A 27,313-nucleotide genomic window follows, 5' to 3' on the forward strand; every position below is an offset into this window, starting at 1 on the left:
CTCTGATTGGCTCCGGGTGGTCACCTGACTCGAGCGACGTCGCTTTCGCAAATAGAATGGGAAATGGTACCCCCTGCTGGTGGACTTGTAGACCTGCAGCATTATGAATAAAATCAACATATCACTACCTGTTCTTGTTTTACCATAATTGCATGTATTCTTGTATTTCAAGTGATCATTTATAGACTATTTTAGTAAACTAGCATTGCGTTGTGATAATAATATGCATTAAACAGTTTAATGTTAAATCTCGTCTTAAAACACTTTTATTCCCTGGCTTTTAACACAGCATGAGACTCTGAGCTGTTTTTAGTGCTTTTCACTTGTTTTATTGTGTGTTTTAACTGTGCCTTATTTTATGTCTCTGTAAAGCACTATGTAACGACTGTTGTTTGTGTGCTTTATAAATAAAGTTGAGTTGAGTTGAGTTAAAATGCTTGAATATTCTGGAGGGTCTGCAACCCATGAAAAACAATAATCGGAACAAATAATACACATTAAAGTGATAGTATTGTGATTTTCATTTTTGAGTTAATTGGATAATAATTATGGCCATTCCCTCCACTAATATTTAAATAAAAACCTGATTTATTTTATTATATTTTAATAAAATACCCCAGAAATGATCTATACTTTATTTTAGCTGAATATTCTTTTGTTTCTCTATTTAATGTGGTATTTTGATCATGTTTGTATCATGTTTTTTGTGCCATAGGTTTATGTGTTAGCTTAGGTTTATCATTCACTGTTCCTATCTGAAGGAGTTTTAATTTGACGGGCAACACTTCCAAATGTCTCTTTACACAAATAGGTTGCTGAACCCTGTACTATATTCTGAATAATTTCAAATATTATAGTTTATAATATATATATATATATATATATATACATTATATATTCAGACAAGCTTAATATTTAAAACCTTGTTCTGGATTCACAATAACAAAAAGATTTAGCAATAAGAACGGTCTAACAGACAAAAACAAAATCTAAAACATAAAAGCATGTTAATAAATGTCCAAGCTGGACAGTATCAAGATAAAGAAAATGTTACTACTTTTACTAGAACCCACTAACAGTAACTGGTTAACGCAACTCAATCTTTTTTTGTTTCTTATTAAAAATAAAACACTACATATACTGTATAAATGACTGAGCACTTTTTCATGTGTATGTATGTGAGGTATTCTTTTCTGTCTCCAGTGAAAACCCAAATTCAATCTTATGAGGCACCAAGATATTTTCCTCGTGGTATGTTTCTTGGCTGATCTGCTTTTTTTGACAAGTTACTGAAGCATTTTTTCTACTGTTGAAAATGCAAAATGTTAACAACTAGTCGATACGAACATTTTATCAACTTTATTTTCTGAATCCCAAATGTTCTTCAAATAACAGTGCATCAACTTCAATATTTACAGTCAAAGCTAACACACAAGCAACATTGGAATGTTAATAAATAACAAATGAAAAAAAAACAAATACAGAAAGAACAGTATAGGGCGATGAAAGGTACAATAAAAGGAATGTTATTGATACTTGAACAGCTGGGAAACAAAGGGAATGTTTTCAGGAGACAGTGGATTGTTCCAAGCTTGTTTACAATGATACATTTTTGATCAAATACTGGCCTAATCTACTTCCTCCATTCTAGAAGAGTCTTCATCTCCCTCAAGAGGGGGCATGTCCTCGGTGGCCGGGGCGGGCGCTATGTCGTCAGAGGCCAGGTCATCTTCATCAATGCCTAAGAACAACACTCATTTTAAGTAAGGAAGAAAAGGAAAATCCTGGATGAGATTTTTCAAAACTTACCAAGGCCAAGCTTGATCATTCTGTAGATGCGGTTCGAGTGGGTCTGTGGGTCATCTAGTGAGAATCCCGAGGAGAGCAGGGCGGTCTCGAACAGGAGGATGACCAGGTCTTTCACGGACTTATCGTTCTTGTCCGATTCCGCCTTCTGCCTCAGCGTTTCCACGATGGGGTGCTCGGGGTTGATCTCCAGGTGCTTCTTAGCAGCCATGTAACCCATGGTGGAGTTATCCCTCAGAGCCTGGGCCTTCATGATCCGCTCCATGTTGGCCGTCCAGCCGTAAGTGCTGGTGACGATGCAGCAAGGGGAGATGACCAGGCGGTTTGAAACTGTAACCTGAACAGACAAGTTTGTCAGATTAAATCCAAACTACACCCCTCATTTGAAGACTTACCTTCTCCACTTTCTTCTCCAGAATGTCCTTCATGATCTTGCACAGGTTTTCATACTGCGCCTTCTTTTCCTCCTGCTTCTTCTTCTCATCTTCGTCCTCTGGCAGCTCCAGACCTTCCTTTGTCACAGAGACCAGGTTCTTTCCCTCAAACTCCTTCAGCTGCTGGACGCAATACTCGTCGATGGGCTCGATCATGTAGATAACCTCCAGGCCGGCTTTGCGAAGACGCTCCACGAAGGCGGAGTTGGCGACCTGGTCTTTGGTCTCACCTAGTGTCAAGACGGTAGGGGCGTTAGAAAATAATGATACTGTGATGGATTGTAATATTTCTTTCCATGATACTTTATCCAAATGTGAAAGCACTGTATTAATAGATTTTTTACCATTGTTATTTTATAGTTTTTACATCAATCCAGTGTGTCTAAAATAAATTGTTATATTTATAATTCACAAGTAACCTTCAAATATTCATTGAGTTCATTTTTGTGTTGCAATTAAACGCCCTGCCGCTATTGTGTCACATGTTAACGTAATGGCAACAATCATTATATCCTTTGCAGCTAAAGAAGAACTAAAGAACAAAGATTCCCGTGATGACTGAGGATGAGAGGATACGTATGAATCCAGCCGCTTTTAAAGCTGATGTTTGGACATTTTTTGGTTTCAAAACAAATGAAAGCAAACAACTTCTTCAAGAGTCATGCGGTCTGTAAATTCTGCAACAACAGTCAAGTACTCAGACTATACATCAATACATACATACATACATACAACAGCCTTGTTTCTACTGTATCAAAAAATATTGCAATATCATATCGTTGCCCCTGTATCATGGTACACATTTTATCCCAAAATTCTTGCCAATATTGCCATCCCTAAAAGATGGTCATTGATTCTGTAAGAAAAACAGAAATAACCCGGTTCCTAAATGATTTGAATTTGATTGTAAAGGTCCTGAATTGTTAATTTTAAATCAGAATCTAGGAAAATAAAATTGGATTAACTGTTTCAAAAGCCTCTTTATTTTTTCCTCATCACTAAAAACAACAGTTCTACTTCATGCATGCTCTGCCCTCTACAGACTGTCACTATGGGTTACCAACTGAGTGATTTATACACAAAATAAAAACCTGTCTCCAAGTGCAACAAGAATATTACTGTAATAATACAACAGAAAACGTTGGTCAAGTCCTCTGAGTTAGTACTCACTTGGTACAATTAAGAAACCTTAGAAAGGCCCACCTGTGATGTAGTAGATGTGTTTCTGACCGTCTTTCATCCGGGTCACGTAGTCCTTCAGAGATACCATTTCATCTCCAGAGCTAGAGGTGTAGTAACGCAGCAGCTCAGACAGTTTCTTCCTGTTCTGGGAGTCCTCATGGATACCAAGCTAAAAACAACAACACATCAGAAACATACTTAATATTAAAGCAGCAACATGTAACATTTAGCAATGATTCTTGATATTTTGTTATGTTTGGTTTCATTTTAACCCAATTGCTTTACGGCAGTAGATCAGCAACAGCATTTCCTGTGGAGTCAACTTTTACTGTAACTGAGCAGCCAGGATGATACATTTGGAAACCAACCAAAACAAGAAGCATTCTCTTGTTTTAGAAACAAATAAAACTGTAAAAGTGATGCATTTTTCTACATTTCAATTACACTTTTCTAACTTTAGGGGGAGCCAGAGACAAACATGTGCAATCTAACAAAGTTCTGTTTTATACAAAAAATATGACAATAAAAAAAAAGTTGTATTTCGTGATTGCATAGCCATCATTAACATATTGTCTATAATTGGTGGAGCCATACAAACAATAAAAATAAAAAAACATATTCAACCTTGCTTTATAAGAAAAAAGGTTAAAATCAAGTAATTGTAGAGAAATTAGGATTTCATTTAATATAACGTAAAGAACAACAAAAAAAAAGTTGCATTTTGTCATTGCATTCTGCTAAAGCATAATTTCTTTGTAAATTAAACTTTTTTTATTTATCGTTTATCATGATCATGATATTCGAAAGCATTTTTATAATGATTTATAACCGTGATGACAATATTGTTTAATTAAGTAATTGCCATTATCATCAAAATGCCCATAATTGTCCAGTCCTACTTTAATTGTGGATTATGATGGTTCAAAATGGCTGGTTTTATTTTCCTTATGAAAATATTATTATATTGGCTATGCTGTCACCAATGCATTAGGCTTGAAGTCCGTAAAAAGTAAACCTCTTTTTCAGGGTAATATGTTTGCTCATGAATATTCAAAACACTTTCTTGCTGAGGTAATTTTGAAGGAACTAAAGAGACAAAAAACAAAGAGCCAAGAGGGGTACCTTGAGGTTCTTGGAGAACTGCTCGTAGCACTTTTTGTAGTTTTCGTTGTCCTCAGCCAGCTCGGTGAAAAGTTCGAGGCACTTCTTGACCAGGTTCTTACGAATGACCTTCAGGATCTTGCTCTGCTGGAGCATCTCCCTGGAGATGTTCAGGGGAAGATCCTCAGAGTCCACCACGCCTTTGATGAAGTCTAGAAGCAGATTTCACATTAGAATTCACTGCTGAAGAAGGAACCTCTGATTCCATACGAGGTCAAAACTCACTCAGGTACTCCGGGATCAGCTCGTCGCAGTTGTCCATGATGAAGACGCGTCGCACGTACAGCTTAATGTTGTTCTTTTTCTTCTTATTCTCAAAGAGGTCAAAGGGAGCACGACGAGGCACAAAGAGCAGAGCACGGAATTCCAATTGACCCTCCACAGAAAAGTGCTACACAAATAACAGAATGTTACTCAAACGTGGACATTTTAAAAATGTTATTTTTGGTGCCAACCTTAACAGCCAGGTGCTCCTCCCAGTCATTGGTAAGACTCTTGTAGAACTCTCCGTACTCCTCATTGGTGATGTCATCGGGGTTCCGTGTCCACAGTGGCTTTGTCTTGTTCAGCTCCTCCTGGTCAATATACTTCTCCTTGATCTTCTTCTTCTTCTTCTTGTCGGAGCACTTGTCGTGGTCCTCCTCCTCATCGGAGCCGACGTCTTCAATCTCCGGCTTTTCCTCACCTTTCTCCTCCTCATTCTTGTCTTTGGCCGCCTCTTCTTCCTCTGCCTCGTCGTCACTCACTTCCTTATCTCGCTCTTTTTCCACCTGAGTCCAGAAATATGTTAGCTTTCATTTCAAAGCTCTTCAGCTGCTTACGACAGAGTGACTTACGAAGAGAGTGATGGGATAACCGATGAACTGCGAGTGCTTTTTGACGATCTCTTTAACCCTTTTCTCTTCAACGTATTCAATTTGGTCTTCTTTCAAGTGAAGGATCACCTTGGTACCCCGACCCATCGGCTCACCTGAGGAAGAAAATAGTATGCTTAGTACTGTAGTACTGAACTGTTGGAAGTGATGTAGTTTGAAGTACAATCCTTCAGTTTTATTATAAAATAATTATACTCATAGTCTGTTGAAAATACTGTTTTTTAACGGATGTCCAAGTTAAACTTGAAGCACAATCTTTCAATTTTATCATAAAATAATTATACTCATAGTCGGTTGAATATACTGTTTTCCAAGGGGTGTCAAAAGTAAACTTCAAGTGTAACATTAAGTGTAAACTTTAAGTATACCATTGCAATTTTTGTATAAAAATAAGTATACACTTGAATATACTTATTTTCTGTTAAGTAAAAGGAAAACTAAACTTAAAATATGCTAATTCAATGTTAATCTAAAATAATTATCATTCTACACTAAGTTTGAATATACTATTGTGTCAAAAGTAAACTTCAAGTATACACAGTTGAATATAATTATTTTCTGTTAAATAATGTTAAAAGTAAACTTCAAATATACACCTTCAATTTGAATATAAAATAAGTATAATTATAGTAACTTGAATATACTCTTTTTCTGTTCTAAGTAAACTTCAAGCACACTACTTTAATTTATAAAAAATAAAAAATATAAAATAAAATAAGTGTACTCCTAGTAAACTTGAATATACTTATTTTGATAAGGGATACAAGTAAAGTTCAAGTATATTACTTCAAAAAGGAAGTGTTAAAGTCCACTTCAAGTGAGCTTACCGGTGTCCACTTTGACCGTGAACGAGCCACCAGCCGAAGACTCCCAAGCGTACTGCTCGTCATCGTTGTGTTTGGTGATGACGGTCACCTTCTCTGCCACCAGATAGGCCGAATAGAAGCCCACGCCGAATTGACCAATCATGGAGATGTCCGCTCCAGCCTGCAGAGCCTCCATGAAGGCCTTGGTGCCGGATTTAGCGATTGTACCCAGGTTGTTGATAAGATCCGCTTTGGTCATGCCGATACCCGTGTCGATCAGGGTCAGGGTGCGTTCTTCTTTGTTGGGAATGATTTCAATCCTAAGATCTTTGCCAGAGTCCAGCTTGGAGGGGTCGGTGAGACTCTCATATCGGATTTTATCTAGAGCCTGGAAAACAAAAAGTGAGTTCAATGTGCGCCTAAACACTGACGAGAATCTGTGCGTTTGGGTTGGGTTCATTTAAATATTGGGAGATGATTCTGAAACCACAATTTAAATACTTTACAAATGAATGATAATGTTATACATCTTTCCATTACATGTATATACACATACTGGGTCAACACAAACTGTATACTCTGGTTGTGTTCTCTTGCAAAAGCTTTAAATATGCACTATATGATGATATGATTTACGAGTTAAAATAATATCTAGAATTCTTTGATCTCATCCGTTTTGCCTTCTCTAGGTACTGGAAATGTTTTTACCAGGTTAAATTTTGAGTTTTATATTCTGTGTTGTACTTTAAACAGCACTACATAAACATGTGAATTAAAAACACTAGTTATGAGTTATTTCACCTCATTGTTGGATAGATAATTCATTCATTCATTCATTCATTTTCTAACGCTTTATCCCTTACAGTGGTCACGGGGAGACTGGAGCCTGTCCCAGTTTCATTGAGCAAGAGGCAGGGGTCACCCTGGACAGGACACCAGTCTGTCACATAGCACACAAAGACACACAACCATTCACACACACAAACACACAATTTCCCCAAATTCCCAATCAACCTCTGTATGTTTTTGGACTGTGGAAGGAAAACAGGGTGCTCGGAGCAAACCCACGCAACAAGGGGAGAACATACAAACTGGGTGAACCTCCTGTTGACTCTGCTAGACACCAAACTGCTTTATAGCAGTGGGTCTGAGAGAGTGTTTTCATATGAAGTCCTGAGGGAATTCGGAGTTTCTAGTTCAAAAATAAGAGCCATCATTTTGTAAACATGGCCACTACATTGCAGTCACACTCTCTCTGTGATGTTGCGTATTGCTGCTTTAACTTTTGACTTTAAATGAAGTTTTAGCACGAGGAAAGAGTTAAGATTTGAGATATACTGCATATTTATTTATATTGATACGGACTGAAATGATCATAGTTCAAAAGTTATTAAGTAATAAGTTATTCATAAATCTAGGTTATGATCTATTATATTAATTTATTTGATAGCTACAGTTAATAGTGAGAAAAAGAAGCATTACCGTGTAAACCTGAATTCAGATTGATTTTCAATGCAATGAGACTTACATCGGACGAGTTGGAGATCAGTTCTCTCAGGAAGATTTCTTTATTGGAATAGAAGGTGTTGATGATCAGAGACATGAGCTGAGCAATCTCAGCCTGGAATGCGAAAGTCTCTGCTTCGTCCTCCATGGTTTGGTCGTGTAGTTCAGGCATCTGAAAGACAAGGTAAAAGAGGTACTTTTGAGATATACTTTCTTCACATACAACTGTTGTTTGACATTGAAATAACCATCATGTCTTTGGAAGTTAATAATATATAAATTAAAAACGCCACAAATCAATTAGATTAAACAAACAGAAGTAGTAGGAAATTACATAATGAACTTTGATGATGTATCAAAATCAAAAACACATTTGTACTCTTGTAATACAAGTATGTATTGTGATAGGATAAGAGTGAAGACAGGTGGTGTGACAGACTGCTTACACTTCCATCTCTCTATAATCCATCTGTGTCGAGGCAGACTAAACCTTTCAAAACACCTGTTGCATAAGCGCATATCGCAACAAAAAGAAATGGGACCAAAAGGGTTAGAATATTGTTTACAGATATTGCGAAAACAATTTAGAATACGAAATTTGCGCCATCTAGTGGCTCACAAGCGATGGATCATCATTCTAGAATGTACCAAGATGAGGAAAGTATCTCGTAGCTTCCATGTGGAATCATATTATCTTTTTTTTATATATATATACCAAAGGATGATACACGACTGTTAAATAATTAAATAAAATATCGTTAGTAACTGATCTGCACCAGATATGTACTATTTATTGTCTTATTCATTGTAGTCCATTTTTATATTATTATTTCTATAACATGTTACAACAGTTAATAAATCATTTCTATAACTATCAATAAGGTTGGATTATTTATAAATGAGTAGTTACTTTTATATTACTGGGATATCATTCATTCTGTTTTTAAAGACATCTGTTATATTGAATTAAAGACAGGTTTTTCGAGCGAATAACAACATTACCGGTGTTTTAAGTATCGATCTCGGTTGATTTTAACAACATATCATGCATTGACATTCGGATGTATTAAAGTTACCTGTTCGATCCTGCTCTTCTCGGAATGCAAGGCTCCTCGTTGAAGCTGAAACGAAGTGCTGGCGAGTGTCCGTCGACTTTTATAGCACGAACGAGTGTTCTAGAATCCCGAGCCGAGTTTCCAGAACCATCTCGACTCTGTCTTAGCTGCAGACCCGGATAAGACCTCTCATTGGCCCATCGGCCCGTCAGTCAGGGTACTGTAACGCCCGGCTCTTCCTTATAAGGGTAAAGAGGCGTGGCTTAAAGATGAGCGTGGTGCGGGTTTGGCTTGTTAAACTGAAACTTCCAGAATCGTCTTTATGACTCTTCCGTGTTTACTTTATTGAAAAAAAAAGTGGCTGAGAATCAAAGGCCCAGATACAAGAAAGTGGAATTATTTAGATTTTATTACAAATTTGAGTGTTTATAATAAAAAAAAAAAGGTTACAAAGACATAAAGTCAAATTCCCAGTCATATAAGTGGTCTTACATGATCAGCACTTCCACACAGACTTTTTTTTGTCAAAGTTTTAACCCTTTGTTAGTTCAGTGTGACCTTGGAGAAATGGAACTTTTAAATAAAAAAAATCACAGGAAAAAAATATTTTTTTAGTCAACTTCCTCCATTCTCGATGTGTCATCGTCGCCTTCCAGAACAGGCATGTCCTCCTCGGCAGGTTGAGTGACATCATCCACCGGGGATTCGTCGTCATCGATGCCTGTAATTAAACGTTATTGTTAGCAAACATCCTTATAGATGTTGTTACAATAGTAGACATACTAAGGCCAAGCTTGATCATCCTGTAGATGCGGTTGGCGTGGGTCTGCGGGTCCTCCAGGGTGAACCCCGACGACAGCAGGGCCGTCTCGAACAGGAGGATGACCAGGTCCTTCACCGCCTTGTCGTTCTTGTCCGCTTCCGCCTTCTCCCTCAGGGTCTCCACGATCGGGTGCATCGGGTTGATCTCGAGGTGCTTCTTGGCCGTCATGTAGCCCATGGTGGAGCTATCTCTCAGGGCCTGGGACTTCATGATCCTCTCCATGTTGGCGGTCCAGCCGTAGGTGCTGGTGACGATGCAGCAGGGGGAGGAGACCAGGCGATTGGAGACGGTGACCTGTAAAACAAGAACTTGTTAAAAAGTTGTGTTGAAACATAAGTCATAAGCCTATGATTTTACCTTTTCAATTTTTTTGTCAAGGATGTCCTTCATGATCTTGCATAGGTTCTCGAACTTAGTTTTAAGCTCATCCTGCTTCTTCTTCTCATCGTCGTCCTCTGGCAGCTCCAGGCCTTCTTTAGTAACAGAGAGCAGGTTCTTGCCATCGTACTCCTTCAGCTGCTGGACGCAGTACTCGTCGATGGGCTCGATCATGTAGATAACCTCCAGGCCGGCTTTGCGAAGACGCTCCACGAAGGCGGAGTTGGCGACCTGGTCTTTGGTCTCACCTGCCCAGATGAATAAAAACGAAATGTTATCGGAGAAAGTTGGAAGAAAACTAAATGATTAAACAGAAAATACTAACCGGTGATGTAATAAATGTGTTTCTGGTTTTCCTTCATGCGAGCAACGTACTCCTTAAGAGAAACCATTTCTTCTCCTGAAGCTGAAGTATAGTACCGGAGCATGTCAGACAGTTTCTTCCTGTTTTGAGAGTCCTCATGGATTCCCAGCTGAGAAACACAACAGTATATCATGAGTTTAACAATTAAACAAAAATGTTATTTTATCAAGAGACTCAAATTGGACCATTATTACCTTGATGTTCTTGGAAAACTGCTCGTAGTACTTTTTGTAGTTTTCTCTGTCCTCGGACAGTTCAGTGAAAAGTTCGAGGCACTTCTTGACCAGGTTCTTACGGATTACCTTCAGGATCTTGCTCTGCTGCAACATCTCTCTGGAAATGTTGAGCGGAAGGTCCTCAGAGTCCACCACACCCTTGATGAAGTCTAGAAAATAAGAGATTATCAATCACCAGTGCCTGTATTCTAAAGACCAAATTCACAAGACTTGTCCTTACTGAGGTATTCTGGGATCAGCTCATCACAGTTGTCCATGATGAAGACCCTTCGAACGTACAGTTTGATGTTGTTCTTCTTCTTTTTGTTCTCAAAGAGGTCAAAGGCTGCTCTTCTGGGCACGAAAAGCAGAGCACGGAATTCTAGCTGACCCTCAACTGAGAAATGCTGTAGGAAAAATATATAAAATTAAACCTTTAATCAGGAGACCAAAACTACGTATTTTCAGTGCATATAACTAACCTTAACAGCCAGGTGGTCCTCCCAGTCATTGGTGAGGCTCTTGTAGAACTCTCCGTACTCGTCATTGGTGATATCATCTGGATTACGAGTCCATATCGGCTTGGTCTTGTTCAGTTCCTGGGCATCGATGTACTTCTCCTTGACCGTCTTCTTTCTCTTGTTCTTATTCTCCTTGGTGTCTTCGTCTTCATCCGACCCAACATCTTCAATCTTTGGTTTGTCTTTGTCTTCAGCCGCCTCCTCTTTAATTTCCTCTACGTTTTCACCTTCGTCCAGATCGACCTCCTTCTCTCTGGTCTTCTCAACCTGTGAATCAAAGGGATATAGGTTTAATATTCATTTTATGACCACTTTCTTGCGATGACATGACTTTTGAGGACTTACAAAGAGGGTAATTGGGTATCCGATGAACTGGGAGTGTTTCTTGACGACTTCCTTGATGCGCTTCTCTTCACAGTATTCTGTCTGATCATCTTTAAGGTGAAGGATCACTCTAGTTCCTCTGCCAATGGGCTCACCTATAGAAAATATAATAAACACTGAGCAGTGCACAAATAAAAGTGTTTGTGTATCGAAGCATCGAGGAGAGACTTTTACCATGATCCACTTTGACTGTGAATGAGCCTCCGGCTGAAGACTCCCATATGTACTGCTCGTCATCGTTGTGTTTGGTGATGACGGTCACCTTCTCTGCCACCAGATAGGCCGAATAGAAGCCCACGCCAAATTGACCAATCATAGAGATGTCCGCTCCGGCTTGAAGCGCCTCCATGAAGGCCTTGGTTCCAGACTTGGCGATGGTACCCAGGTTATTGATCAAGTCCGCCTTGGTCATGCCAATACCCGTGTCCACCAGGGTCAAGGTGCGAGCGTGCAGATCGGGAGTAACTTCAATCTTCAGGTCTTTGCAGGACTCAAGCCTGCTCGGATCTGTCAGGCTTTCGTATCTGATTTTGTCCAAAGCCTATCAGACAGGAGAAGGTGTTATAATAGAATGAGGTATATTTTATGTAGAAAGCTCTTTACTCACATCTGAGGAGTTGGAGATCAGCTCCCTGAGGAAGATCTCTTTGTTGGAATAAAAGGTGTTGATAATGAGGGACATAAGCTGAGCGATCTCAGCCTGAAACGCAAAGGTCTCCATCTCCTCCTCCATGGCGTGTCCAGCACTCTCAGGCATCTGGAAAAAAAAGTGTTATCAGTTACATTTTAAGCACCATAAGTGACCCCAAAGATATTTTGTCAATGTGTATTTAATCAAGCTTCTCAAGCTTAATGATAGTAAATGTTTTCAGGTTGGCCATTTGGCCAAAGTGCGCTGGGTTCGGGGGTGGTTGCATCTGTTCACGACAGGCCATGTGTTCTGTCTGTCAGTCAAACGCTTCATAGATGGGGGGAGGTTGGATCTTTCTATAACCCCCCCACATGGCCAATCTAACACCTTAAATATCAAGGAGGAAGTAGCAAATAGCCCTTTGAAGAAACTGAAATCTCAATATATTCTTATGTTGCCACCATGACATTTTATAGAGGGGAAAATTAATAAAGCATTTTTTTATTCATTCTTATTCAATTAAAAAAAATTATTGCGGAAGTTCTTTAACAATTGTTTGTCCTTAAATTAATGCTTAATCTGCTATCCTGAGTCTCAATACCGCATAAACCTACTGCTCTCAGGGTCATCGTCTAGGCCATGTGCGCCATGCATTGGTGATTCAGTGTAAGCATGGAAAAGATGGAATTTCCTCATACCTGTGCAGTTATTATCAATCATTATCAATTCATAAAATAAGCCTTACCTTGGATTTAATTTGTTGTCTGGTTATCTGGTCTGCAATTGGCCAACCTTTTCCTCGCTGAACTTTTCTCCTTGAAGAAGTGTTGCGGTGCGGCTGCTCCTATCGAAGTCCGTGAGCTTCTTTTGGCTCTATGAAGTCTCCCACGAGGTGCTATTTCTTTTTATACATAAGGGCGGGGGTTCTAGAAGCTCCCATTGAGAAGCTTCCAGAAGGTAGTCCCACTGTAGAGGGGGTGTCGAGAAAGCCCGCGAAGGGAGGTGGCCTGAGAAACTTTAAGTTGATGTGACCTTATAGGGATTCACAGTCACAAGAAGTGCCTGTCACTCAAGACCAGAGCTTTCCTGATAGTGGGTCTGGCTCATGGGCCCCAACACCACCCCATAAGCGTCACAGCTGTGCTTTACGTTCACTATCAGCTGCTGTCGTGGAGGCTCTTCGGACACGCAGACAAAATGGCATCTGTAGAGAGTGTTTTTTCAGCTGCACCCATCGAGATATAACTCACAATATTCCCAACAAAGTTTCATCATTAAAATGGGGACAGCATGACTTAATCACCTTGTGATCTTTTTAGCACCATTTTAGAAATTGTCTGGATTAAAATACGACAACATGAAACTGTTTTAGTCTTTACTGAAGTTCTAGGATCTATGAGTGACAAAACAAAGTCAAAGCAATTATCTTTCTGAAAATGTAATGTAAACGCATTGGGATCACATGAGTAAACTCAAATAGTTTTGATGAATTTAATTTTAATTATCTGCCTCAGTAAGTCACCAGTTTTCTTTCTGACATTCTGACGGCAGTGCTCTTGATCTGTTGTGTAATGGTATATTCCGAGTTGACAGAAGATCCTTGGAGAAAGTGCCAGTACATGCAAATGAAGCAACCAGAAGAAGTGTTGCAATCACTGTAAAGTGATATTACTGGAACGTAACAGGTATGTTGCTGGAATATCTTTGACTTAAAGAAAACAATAAATGTTTTCCCGTATTGGGCAATTTATTAACAACAGTAATAGTTTTATTTTTGCTGGATGAAGTTTGATATGAGTTACATTTCTGCATAAACTTTTTTTTTTTTTAATCTCTGCTTAAAACCATTAAATTGTTTTTAATACTTATTTCATTTCATTTCACATGACATGATATGTAATTATGTTCATTATCTGTAAACAATAACTTGTAACTGTTAGGCAAAAATAGAGGAAATCAAGCTAAATATGTTTGAATGTTTAAAAAAAATAGAAAAGTCTGTAATATAGCTTTTTCCCAAAAGTTTTTTATAGTATAGTCTATTTGAAGGGCGATAAATACTCACAAAAATGACAAAAGTGTAGGTCTCCCGGAAGTCCAAAAAATAAAAACAAAAATCCCATAGTCATAATAAGGGACTATTAATTAATAATAGAAATGAATACAAACATATGAATAATTACTAGAAGTTTATTCATTTCTTTTTCTACATGAGTTTGACCCTTTGAGGGTTATACAAATACAGTTAAGGGGCCGCATGTGGCATGTTCCCAGGTCTGCCTTACATCCGTACATATGTTAAGCAATATAAAAGATTAGTTCTCAGATTAAAGCAAAAATGTCAAAGATTTCTTATTCTCAAATCATTTTTCATATTAAAATAAACACATTTTTAAAATAAATATAAAAGTAAATTATACTGATCCACAGATTATCTCCACCGTTATGAGGATCGCCTCTGGCATTTTTTTCCCCCAACATAGACAGGTTTTTTAAAAATTTGCGTATTGAAATCATACTATTGGTTTTTCTACTTTCGCCTCACCTGACTTCAAACTACTAAACACGCATGAGCGCTGCACTTCAGCCATGTCTGCACATGCGCCGTACGCAACATCCGGGAGTCGGACAAGGATGAACGCCAACTTCCAAGATGGCGGCGGAGGGAGGAGGGAAGGAGACGAACGAAATTAAAAGTCAATTCACCACCAGGGAAGGCGTCTACAAACTCCTCACGCACTCCGAATACAGCCGCCCGAACCGGGTGCCTTTTAACTCGCAGGGCTCCAACCCCGTCAAGGTCTCCTTCGTCAACGTGAACGACCAGTCCGGCAACGGCGACAGGATTTGTTTCAATGTGGGCCGGGAACTCTACTTTTACATCTACAAAGGCGTCAGGAAGGTAAACACCCACGTCTGCCGTCGGGGATGGTGTTCGGCGTGAGCCGGACGAGTTGTCAGCCTCTCGTGTCAAAGTGTTCAAGGCTGTCAAAATGATGTCCGTGTAGCAAGACGATGCTAAGTATGCTAGTTAGCATTCTTTACTGACATAAGCGTAGTTGTTTACAAGTGGACACGTCGCTTTCTACACTTTAATGTAGTTGGGTGTGTCATATTCAAAAGATGTATTGGATAAATAAAACCAGTGTAAACGGACCGGTCTTGTAAATACGATTACAGTGATAAGTATACCTGACGTACTTGGAAGTATACTGTGATAAATGTTAAGTAAGTTATTAAAACGGGTGAAAATGAACTCATTTCCGGTAAACCTCATTAATACCAAATCAATAAGGTTCAATATTTTAGATGTGACCTTTTTTTTTTAAATCCTAATTTTAAAATGTCATAGTTTGCTTAAAAATGTACTCCATTGAAAAAAGTTGTTAACATTATAAAGCCTGCTAAAAAAAACGAAACAGAAAATTACGATATCAATTACCGTTTAATTAGAATATTTGGCATGTATTTCAAAATATGCATATTAAAAGCAAACAAATACCCAAGATCAAATAAACACGCCTTAAGCTGTTAAAATATACAGTATTGAAACATAAACATGGCGCCGAAAAAACATTGTGCGACTCGTTCAATTTAAAAGGTATTTGTCAAACTCTAAGACAAATGTATAACTTATAATATATTAGGTATTCCAATGAGTAGTTTACTCACCTAAGATTTAGTAATTTTTCTCGAGTGAAACTTGGAAAATGTCATCAGAGATTTGTGGCTGGTGTACATGGTCAATCCAGAAAATGTAGTATTGTCGTAAAGTGGTGACGAAAAAAAACATGCGAAACATAGTTGAACGGGGAATTCAGTGGCCCACCTGCTATTTCAGATTGCGTGATCAAATGTGAAAAGCGCTGATTGACCACCACCGTTATTCAGGAAGCAGGAAATACACACATTTAATGGTTGAATTAATATGAATTTCTATGGACTAGGTATGGGGGGGATACGAAAAAAATCTATCACAATATGGTCCATTTTACATCACGATAACGATATACCACATTGAAATTTATTCATAGCATAACTTTACAGCATACTACAAAAACTGCTTACCATTTCTCCCCCTTTATTTTGAACTATGTTGTCACAATACCACGCTCACGATACCTTTTTCCAACTACAAGCTACTCCAAGGACACCGATACCCGGCCCTGCAGGCAAATATACATGCATGTTATGATTAAATATATCTGGAAAAAAGCACAGCCATTTGTATATAGAAAGCACACATTCTGGTGCTTTTTAGTGATGATAAGTTGATTATTATAGTTCATCATACATCATGGCTTATATGGGTTTACCTGCATGTCAAAAATGTCATTTCCATAAACCTTTTATTCCAAAATGCTTTTTTTTTTTCATCAAGAGCCTGTTTTTTTGTAATGTAACTAAAAGGTCATTCAAGGTTAATGCCATCAGGTGCTCATTACATGTTTTGAAAGGGCAATTAATCTTGTTTGATCACATCTTCGTGTCCAGCCCCAGAACTAACTAGGCTTTTGGCAGGATTGGCCTATTTTTCCCTTTTTTCCCCCCCAACAGAGTAATGATTTCCTGTGTGCCATAGTTAATTACAGTCATCCACCACCATCAACAACAAGTTGTTTCTGCTGACAAAATCCTATTTCCCCCACTCGGACTAGTGATTAATTCATACATGAATGGCTTTTTAGACCATTTTCCGTTTACGTTTTTTGGTTCATTCATGTACATTTATTATGCACACTAAACATTTCTTCTAAGCTGATGACAACAGTCAAGGGGTAAACAATTTACAATAACCCTGATTATCCAGCAAAAAACACTGAACTAATCAACATTACACATCAAATTAGAGTAGTATAAGTTCATATACCTCTGGTTTGAAATGGTCCAGTAGTTAGTGAAAGTATGTCTTTCATTTCTTAATTAGGTCACGAACAGAATTCGATATACAGAGTATTTCTCATTGATTGTTTTAGTTTTGGGCTGTTCCCAGTCAATAACAGCTGTATTTAATCATTAGTATTTAGAACTACATTAGTGGTGCCCAGTAAAAACATGTTTTAAAGTTGCTCCAGAGCTTAAGAATGACATTAGAAAATCACAATTATTCACAACACTGATAACCATTTTAATTATATCACCATCCTCTATTGAACCTAGAGCTGGGCAATATGTTCAAAAATCATATAACAATATATGTTTTTCATATGGTTCGATATCCATTATTCTCTGTTTTTCAAATGCCACTTTTGAATGCATGTGTAAGGAAAATACAATTAATATAACATTAATAATAATTAGGTTTCCTGTAAGTTAATTGCACTGTCGATGGAGTCAAATGTGTTGAGCTTTATTTTTTCCACTCTTGAATGGTGCAGTCTCTTGTTGGATAATGTGTGAGGTCCTAAATACTCAATGTTACATTTTCTGTTTCTCAAAAAGTCTCTATCCTTGGTTGTGCTCATTCAAACATGTTGGCCAGTCAGTGTTTTGACACCGCAGCAGTACAAACAAGAGTAGGCGGTCTGTGCTAATTGTGAGATGCTCCATCTGAGCTAGACGGCGATGATCACACACAATTTATAAATATTTAATCTGGCTGTCATATTGTTAATCCACCACTTTAACAAAGGAATGCAGTCAATCTCTATCAGTATTTCTGTCCCCCAATTAAATGTATGCATATTTAGATGGCCTAGTTGTGGCATGTATACATGGAATCACCAGTGATGTCATGGGCCAGAATGATTGCTAAAATGAAATCAAATACTAATGGAATGATTATTTCCAGCAATGATGTTCATGTCTTAAACTCTGTATTCCATCCAATACATGTGTATTGTTTAATTTCAGGCGGCCGATCTCAGTAAGCCTATTGACAAGCGGATATATAAAGGAACGCAGCCCACTTGTCATGACTTCAACCCTCTCACGGCGACAGCGGAAAGTGTTTCCTTGTTGGTCGGCTTCTCGGCAGGTCAGGTCCAACTCATAGACCCCATCAAGAAGGAAACCAGCAAGCTCTTCAATGAGGAGGTGCGCTTTATTCGTCACGTGCTATACATTAATGTTGATGAATGTCTCATGAAATGGCTGGTGTGGTTTCGTGATACAGTGTGATTATTTTCAGTGGGTGGCACTCGCTTAAAAAACATGTATAATGGTTCATAGCAAAACATATTTTGCATGTAGTGGCTTTTGAAAATTAGAAAGATGTGTCATGAAACCTCATCCGCCCATTACTATGAGATTATTTGACAATTGTCCATCATACAAATCAAAATGAAAGCAATGTTTTTACCCAATGTTTCTTTCTCCTCAGAGACTCATAGACAAGTCCAGAGTGACGTGTGTGCGATGGGTACCCGGGTCAGAGAGCCTGTTCCTGGTGGCCCACTCCAGTGGCAGCATGTATTTGTACAACGTAGAGAATACATGCGGAACCACTGCACCGCACTACCAGCTACTGAAGCAGGGGGAGAACTATGCTGTACATACCTGTAAGAGCAAGTCCGCCCGCAACCCGCTGCTGAGATGGACGGTTGGTGAAGGAGCGCTCAACGAGTTCGCCTTCTCTCCCGATGGCAAGTTTTTGGCCTGTGCCAGCCAGGACGGCTACCTGCGAGTGTTTGGCTTTGACGCCGCAGAGCTCCACGGGACAATGAAGAGCTACTTTGGGGGGTTACTCTGCGTGTGCTGGAGCCCCGACGGTCGATACATTGTAGCCGGGGGCGAGGACGATTTAGTTACGGTTTGGTCATTTTCCGACTGTAGAGTGATCGCTCGAGGACATGGACACAAGTCGTGGGTGAGCGTGGTGGCCTTTGACCACTGTACCACCAGTGTAGAGGACGGTGACCTCCCCGCTGAGTTCAGCGGAAGCGACGAGGATTTCTTTGAGCAGATTCACTTCGGCGCAGGTCGAGACCGGGCCAACAGTGCTCAGTCCAGACTTTCAAAAAGGAACTCGACGGACAGCAGGCCTGTTAGTGTGACGTACAGGTTCGGCTCAGTGGGCCAAGACACCCAGCTCTGTTTATGGGATCTCACTGAGGACATTCTCTTCCCCCATCTCCCCTTGTCCCGAACTCGGACTCACACTAATGTCATGAGTGCCACAAGTCCTCCAGCCACTGGACAAACGACGACGACGACTACTACATCTACTAGCACCACTAACACCAGCGGCACCAACGGCAAAGACAATGTTAGCAATAGCAGCTCCAGTGGTAACCCCGTTAACTCACTGCAAGGCTCCCTGCCACGGTCAAACAGCTTGCCACACGCTTCCAATCCAGTAGGTGGCAGCACCCCCAACTGTCACACGGGCAGCAGTGGCAGCAGCAACAACAGCAGCGGCAGCGCCACCACCACCACGACCACCACCAAAGGCAATAGCATCATCGACAGCGCTTTAATCGCCACCGGTGTCAGCAAGTTCGCCACCCTGTCGATACACGACTCTCGCAAGGAGCGCCACGAGAAAGACCACAAGCGAAACCACAGCATGGGCCACATCAGCAGCAAGAGCAGCGACAAGCTCAACCAGTTGACCTCCTCGCGGACGACGAAAGCCGACACCGCCAAGACTCTGGGCACGACGCTGTGTCCGCGCATGGAGGACGTGCCTCTCCTGGAGCCGCTCGTGTGCAAGAAGATCGCTCACGAGAGACTCACTGTGTTAATCTTCCTGGAGGACTGTCTGGTAACAGCCTGTCAGGAGGGCTTCGTTTGCACATGGGCTAGGCCCGGCAAAGTGGTGAGTGACAGGCCCGTTGACGACACCGTCATGTGACACCTCAACGCTCACATTGTATCCAGCACTGACCAAAACTAGAAGCTGCTCGCATCACCGTGTGCAGCCTTCTGGTTTTTCCAGATTTCCATTAGCGCATAACCCCCACCCCCCTCAGACAGCACACCCCCCTCCCCTCCCCATGGCCGCACTTTCTTTGGTCTCACTCAAGATACACTGTTGTTTGTTATCAATGTGTGTCATCTGTCTTTCTGCAGGGATTGCTCCCGTCTCAAAACAACCCGGCCAGCTCCCCCAGTGGAACAGTAGTATAGCCCAAGTGCAGGCGCTGCTAGTCGCAGCTCCGTGCACCAGAGACGGGGATGACTGAGCCACAGCCCTGCAGCTTCTTCGGTCACAGTCCCAAACGACATAAGCGCCAGTGTCGCCTCCAATTTCCACTACGACTACCCAGCTTCTCAGATCGCCTGAAACGGCAGAGTCAGGGTTAGATCCTCGGCCCCCTTACGTTTGTGGGGGAGGGAGGGGGGGGGGGATTTAAAGGCTGCTATTTGTCCAAAAGGTTTATTGTATCTGTTGGTATTTTCCTCTATATCATATCAAGTTAGACGGATCAACTCTAGTGTCCAATCCTTCTGTGCCTGTAGTTTTCCAATGGCTAGACCAGACCAACTATTTTCTTATTGATTTCTTGCTTTCATAATAAAGGGAACGGGAGCTTCGGTCACATGCTTCCGACATATACATTTTTTGGGTTTTCCCTAGTGCGGCCAAAAAAAAAACTGCGACACCTCTTCACTAAGACTCGCTTTGTACTTCCTAAATATCTCACTCAATAGTGTATTTGCACAGATATTTTTCCCCCCTTCCCCCCCTCCCCAGTTTGTTTAATTCTGTGGAAGTATCAAGAGGAACATCTCGGAAAGCACTTGGTGAATTTATAGCTTGACGCAGGATATATATTTTTTTTCATTTGGCGAGGAAAAAGAAAAAGATGTTTGCACTTAACGGAGGAGAATGGCTTTACATTTTCAGGACTCCTCGACAAGGTTGAACTATAAATCGATGTGGAAGATTTGTATCTAATGAACACTTATTTTAATATCGTTTGCGATGAAATGGACTGTATTATATGTAAATATTGTACTTAAATGATTTATGGATGAAATGATCGTTCTGACATTAGCTCCTCATTTCAGAAGATAGAGATATTTCTAATACAGAAACTATAACTAATATTAAATTGAAATCTTGAATATGCAGATGTTTTTGGGTTTTTTTGTACAGAAAGAGAATTCAGGTGTATTTTTTATTAACGCAACGTTTGGTATAGGAAAAGTCTTCTTTAATAGGTAGTGCTGAATAGCCTTGGCACCGCGGATTTCTTTGCAACAGGCAGGAGGCAGCAGTGTAATTCAGTTGTCACTCCGAGCTCAGGTAACCCACGGGAAGACTTACGCTGGCATACTTCCCCTCACCTGCTAGCACTAGTCCCATCTGTCCGTGTGTGTGTGTGCGTGTGTGTGAAGTGAACTAACAATCAAGACTGGCGAACCATAAAATCTGTTAGCGTGAGTCATAATTAATGCTGAACTTGTGAACAAACATTTGACACTGTGTTGACGATGGTTTATGTGCCCGAGGTGAGGGAGGGGAGAGGGCCGGAGGGCCGGGGGGGTGGAATCCTTCTCCCCCCAAATGTGACGCCTATTAAACTGCTTCGCCAGACAAATTTGTTTTTTTTGTGTCAAATTTCTCTAAATTTTGAGTTGAATTACAATTTCAATACTCGTCTTGTTCCACTTGATTTGATGTTTAACTGGAGGCTCAACAATTAGCCGCCATTGTTTAGAAATGTGGAGTTTATAACCAATTAAAACATCTCAAGATGTCACTTCACCAACTGAAATCATCATGTACAATTTGACATGTCAAAAGTAACTTGGGTAAGAAAAAACAACCAAGCATAGTTGATGATGAAAACAAGGTAATCATGGTCCAGGGCTTGGCAGTAACATTTCTTCCGGGGCCACATTATATACTGTGAATAATTCAGGGCCATCCAGGCTAAAGAGACAAATGAAGAATTTAATATCATATTCAACTTTTTATTGAAAGATTATAAAGAAGAAAAAAAATGTTTGAGGTTTTACAATTTAAAATATAAAAAAGTATAATCATGCCATAACATTAATTGGTAAAACCTTTCAATTTATACACATTTAATTAATATAATATGATTTGAAAAAGGAAAAAACATTCACGCAAATGACTAATAAAGAGAAGAAAAAGGCTTCAAATTTAAAACTTTAAATAAGAGTTTAACTTTGAATAAAATCCCTAGTTGGCCATCACAAATATGTGTAAATGGTCAGGTTTATAGTATTATTTTGACCTCATTGGGGCTACAGAGATGGAATCAGAGGGCCCACATATGTCAAGGTCCGTTTTATAAGAAAATGATTATATAACACTAAACAAAGAGTCAGGTTTTTACCTCATAACTTGCCAGTTTCTTATACAAACGCAAAAAACCCCTAAATAATATCTATACCTTAGCAAGAGATAAACTTATAAAAATCAACTCAAACTTCTTAAACTTGAGTGAGGGGTTTTAAATACAAAACTTATCTTAATACCTTTTAACTGTAACTTCTGGTGAGACAAATTTAAGTTTTTTTCGCGTCTGAGGAGACTTTTTAAGTGCATTGATTCGAAGCGGTCAACAGGGGGCAGTATTGTTCAAAGGTAAATCCATTATTAACAGAAAACGAAAGTTCGGCCGCTCTGACTATCTCTGCTTACAGACTTACTTGTTCTCATGTATATTTGATGAACAGGTTTAAACTGATCCTCCATAATGAATGAGTCGCTTTTAGGTGAAACGTGAGGACCTGTGTTCAAACCTAGTGGGAGAGAAGTGATGTTTACAAGCAGCCAATGTCTGATCAAGACGCCCAGGTGTCACTACCTATCGACCAAACACTCTGCGGCAGTCCATAAAAATCCTTGTGAAGAAGATGCCTCCTGTATATATATGGCCTGTACTGACCTGCTGCATTTATCTTGACCCCCTCAGAGAGACATGACACCCACCCTGATGGGAATTCAATAGATTTAGAGAGGCCCTTTGCTTCTGAGAGACCCCACTTTAATCATCCAATCCCGGGTCAACATGCCTCCATATATTGACCTGCAGTTGTGTTTACCTTGCGATGTGTCCGGCTGCTATGAATGATTAATACCTCGGCAGCACGAGCCTCAGGAACCCACAGCACTGCATTTATTCCACATAATGCACAGGATTTGCAGAGAGGTGAGAAGTTGATACATGTGAGCGATGCAGGTCACATCACTAAAGGCTTATATTTGTCTCATAAATATTCGTCTCATAAATATTTGTAAATGTGCAGAGGGTTGTCTAGGGGGGTCAATTATTTGCATGTATTTCGATATTTGCAAGTGTTAATCTAATATTTGGTGTATTTGTAAGTATATCATTTTTCATTTGCAAAACAAAGATACAATTATTTAACAAATAGTTCAGTTTGGGAAATGAGATTAATTCACTGCTTACCTTTATGGTGTATTTTTGAGATATTCTTCAGAGAAAATACTCACATCAACAAATTTCCTACAGATTCACATACAAAGGCATAGCGATTAGATGTTTTGTAAGCAGTGTTGTGTCTGAAAGAGTTCATTGAATGATGTACTAGTTCATATTTTGGACGATCGTGAACTGAATGTAATGTATTTTGCCCGATGAAGGCTACAATGAACGCGTTCATTCTGGTGTCTGTGAAACGTCACACTGGCTCTGTTCATCTGTTCGTCTTCGGTTGCCAGATTTCTACGAAGGCTTTCAGGCAGAAACCCACCAAAACACACTGTAAACAGGTCTTGATGTAAAGAAACCCCCCCAAACTGGCAACACCAGCTGCCATTTACACACATAACTGGTTACGTCGTCAAAACAAAGAGCATCATGGTGAGGCTACAGCAGTGTGTAGTCAACACGCCTTAAAATATATAGGAAACCTTACATTTCTGTGAAGACTTTGTGTTGCCTGGATACCTTTATATATTCAGTTCCTACATTTCTGTCTATTCACTTACAGTAGCAGTGATGCATTCATGTTCTTGACGTGCATATTTTCTTTTTCAAAGTCGGCATGCAAAGTCTGCACAGAAATGTAGGGTCTCCTATATAATTATATTTACTGCGTTATTTCCAACGCTGTATTCCACAACAACACACCTGTGTTTTCTTATCATCTCACAAACAGAATTTTCAGTTTTAAAAAGGTTTTCTTTTCTTTTGAAAATGAAAAAATAAAGTATTAAAAAATACACATTTACTTCTACAGTTGCACATAATACACTTTAATTTGTGGCTATCGAAACACCTTTACAAATAATTACGAGACAAATATAACCCCATATAAATCTGACTTGGACTTTTTTTCAGGAATGTGTGAAGTGCCAGGCATGAGGATCAGCACTCGAGAAGTATTGATATCGTGTTTACAATCAATGGGACAACGTAATGAAACAGGAGCAGTATGGCTGACCCGGCTTTATCTCACACAATAGGACGTTGAGCAGGTTTCAGTCTCAGTATAGGCTTGAACTCGGGGTTATGACCTAAGGCTGGTTGCTGTCTCGGTTCCACACACTTTGCTGACATATCATTTTACACAACGCAGGTCTAAGGTGGCGATAAAAAAAGCTCTATTGTTGTCTCTGCTGGGTTTTTTTTGGGACCACTGGTCCATCTGTTATATACACTTTCATAGAAAGAGAGCGATATAAAACAATTAACCCTGTAGAAACGGGTTTATGAGGTTACATGATATAGAGTTCTTCTACTAGAGCGGGACAGAAATCTCGCTGCAGAGTTTTGTATTAACTGCAGGCGAGACAACTTCTTGTTAAGACATGAAAATAAACTGTTACAATGGTCCAGGAGAGAAGACACAGACGCATGGATTATAAGATCCAGATCGTGTTGTGACATAATTTCCCTAAATTTAGAGATTTTTCTCAGTTTAAAATTAGACATTAATTTTTATTGAAAACTTAAAGGCCCTTAAGACAAGCGTGAAATTTATCCAATGTTGCGATGTTTTCCCCACACGAGAATGTGATCACTTTGTAGAATTTGTAGATGTGTCCAAGAGGAGTGTCAACAGGTTGGACAGGTTGATCAGGAGGGCTGGTTCTGTGGTTGGACTGAAGCTGGACTCACTGGTGACAGTTGCAGAGAGGAGATCATTGAACAAACTACTGTCCATCATGGACGATGACAGTCATCCTCTCAACACTGTCGTCAGTGAACAGAGAAGCAGATGGAGTGAGAGCACGAATGCGCCTTCCCAGATGCAACACTAATAGACTCAAGGACTCATTCATTCTTTGTGCCATTAGATTGTACAATTCTGAGTTTGGGGGCAGGAGTGGAACGAAATTATGTTCTATGCTAATCTTTGTATCCTTTGTCTTTGTTATTTTTCTTTGATCTATGTTCTTTATCTTTAGACGTCTCTTTATTTCTATTTGTTCTCGTTCTTATTTTATTTTTATGAATAATTGCTGTATTGCTGTGGCTAATTGGAAAAAAACAATTTGTCAATAAAGTTCTACCTAACCTAACCGAACCTAGAACGCACAACTGGTCTAGTCCATGTAATGTCCTGCAGTTAAATCAAGATTGATTTTCTTTATGATTTAAAACGTATTCTCACGTCCCTTAAATATCGCACATAGAGCAGAGGGTGGGACAAATGGCAATTTAGTTTGATTGACATATCGTCACCCAGGGCTGTTTAAAACAATTGCCTAATGTTTTTGCAGTACTGTATGTTCCAGATGACTAAAGTGTAAGAGCATTTTTTTTTAATCTGCTGAAATCAGTGTGAAACGAAGATTTTAAACAATATAGTAAAACGTTTTCCAGGAAAAAGAAAACCTACCCTAAATTTAAACTGATTTAATGACACAATACCCATAACAAGTTAAGCAAATAAATGATTTGTTTTTATTTTACATTGTATTGAGGATTATTCATTTTCTTCAGCAGAAGATCTGATAGTGTGCACATTTTTTGCGACTTTATTTCTCTCTTTCCAATTTATAGGCTTCAGTCCTATAACCACTGGTCTGTTATTATCAAAATCAAATAAATCAAATTTAAATGACAGGCCAAAATGTTATGTAGGTACTATCTGTGTTTATTTTAGTATATTAAATATTTGTGTAAGATTCATTATGTAAAATAGAAAGGTTTTTAAATTCCATATTTAAAATCTTTTGGAAATATCCTACATCAGAATCAGAATCAGAATCCTTTATTTGTCCCGCGAGGGAAAATCCGGTTCAACATCAGCCAGAGCAATGTACCAAGAAAATAAAACACCCAGAAATAAAAAATAATAAAAATAAAAATAAATAAAATCTAAATAGAATAGAAAATAAATCTGCACTATATTATATATTCACAATCATATTTACAAAAATAACAAGAAAGATAGATGGATGGATGGATGGATGGATGGATAGATGGATGGATGCCTAGACAAAGTTCCCCAACTACAATTTGAATCAAGGAACTTTTCGCTTCAGCTAGCGATGGGCTTAAGTACTTCATTTATTATAGCACAGTAGTTGGCGTCCCATAAGCCGTTATATAGAACAGCTTTTCAAAGCAATAGATACTAGAGACATTTTTAACAAATGATAGCTTCATGAAGCTTTGCGACCCATCCCAAGTTACTAGCTAACAGTCCAGAAAATCTAACAGCCTTGTATCGTGGACACTGTATCATGGTATAGTATCTTCATTTTGGCAGGAAAGTTCAATGATTTTAGTCATCATTTTCAAACTTAGAGTTCCAAATTCACAATGTTTCATGATGCAATGTTTTCACTACAAAGCTGTTTAATGAGGCCTCATGAACCCGTTGCTACTATTAAAGTAATTCACCCAATTTCTACTCACCCACATGTCGACTAAGGTTTGGGATTACTATCAGAGTAATCCATGGAATTTTTGGATAGATAGGCAAAAATGTGCATTTTAATAAAGTGACTGGCGCTCAGTTGTTTCATCTTCATCCAAAAAGAGTTAAAAATGAAAGAGAAAAGTTAGAAAAATAAAAATAAAGCCCTTGTGTTTGTCTGTAACTCCTGTATTGAAGCCTTGACATAAGGAATTGTTTAGAAAAAAAGTCATATTTTAAGGTTGTTTTTAGTGGAAGATCACCGTCTACCAACGTAAACTTTATAATATAGACTTATTTATTAGTTTTTTTGGAACAATGACTCTTGTCGAGGCTTCAATACAAGATGGACATTACAGAAGAGCAGTATGGAGGTTGTTTTTTAGAAGAAGTAGAAGAGGACAACTAACCTCCA

General features: G+C 39.2%; 3 protein-coding genes across 3 annotated transcripts; 1 reads left to right on the forward strand and 2 right to left on the reverse strand.

The window, feature by feature from the left end:
• Nucleotides 1-1,344: 1,344 nt before the first annotated feature.
• LOC148062302 (heat shock protein HSP 90-alpha) lies at nucleotides 1,345-8,982 on the reverse strand. Its single transcript, XM_087812279.1, has 11 exons — nucleotides 8,847-8,982; nucleotides 7,793-7,942; nucleotides 6,286-6,652; nucleotides 5,420-5,553; nucleotides 5,039-5,353; nucleotides 4,809-4,974; nucleotides 4,545-4,735; nucleotides 3,444-3,591; nucleotides 2,202-2,470; nucleotides 1,810-2,143; nucleotides 1,345-1,741 (listed from the first exon to the last, which is right to left on the reverse strand). The coding sequence occupies exons 2-11, from the start codon at nucleotides 7,940-7,942 to the stop codon at nucleotides 1,629-1,631; spliced, it is 2,187 nt and encodes a 728-aa protein (XP_087668405.1). The 5' UTR covers nucleotides 8,847-8,982; the 3' UTR covers nucleotides 1,345-1,628.
• Nucleotides 8,983-9,216: 234 nt separating this feature from the next.
• Nucleotides 9,217-12,995, reverse strand: hsp90aa1.1 (heat shock protein 90, alpha (cytosolic), class A member 1, tandem duplicate 1). Its single transcript, XM_087812280.1, has 11 exons — nucleotides 12,887-12,995; nucleotides 12,118-12,267; nucleotides 11,685-12,051; nucleotides 11,472-11,605; nucleotides 11,088-11,393; nucleotides 10,847-11,012; nucleotides 10,585-10,775; nucleotides 10,352-10,499; nucleotides 10,006-10,274; nucleotides 9,609-9,942; nucleotides 9,217-9,546 (listed from the first exon to the last, which is right to left on the reverse strand). Exons 2-11 carry the CDS (start codon nucleotides 12,265-12,267, stop codon nucleotides 9,437-9,439), a joined length of 2,175 nt encoding a protein of 724 aa, XP_087668406.1. The 5' UTR covers nucleotides 12,887-12,995; the 3' UTR covers nucleotides 9,217-9,436.
• Nucleotides 12,996-14,757: 1,762 nt separating this feature from the next.
• On the forward strand, nucleotides 14,758-21,629 carry wdr20b (WD repeat domain 20b). Its single transcript, XM_087812521.1, has 4 exons — nucleotides 14,758-15,043; nucleotides 17,995-18,177; nucleotides 18,464-19,900; nucleotides 20,155-21,629. Exons 1-4 carry the CDS (start codon nucleotides 14,795-14,797, stop codon nucleotides 20,209-20,211), a joined length of 1,926 nt encoding a protein of 641 aa, XP_087668647.1. The 5' UTR covers nucleotides 14,758-14,794; the 3' UTR covers nucleotides 20,212-21,629.
• The last annotated feature ends 5,684 nt before the right edge of the window (nucleotides 21,630-27,313 follow it).

Source organism: Callionymus lyra, chromosome 17 (assembly GCF_982586985.1).
Source record: "Callionymus lyra chromosome 17, fCalLyr1.hap1.1, whole genome shotgun sequence".
Taxonomy (NCBI): Eukaryota; Metazoa; Chordata; class Actinopteri; order Syngnathiformes; family Callionymidae; genus Callionymus; species Callionymus lyra.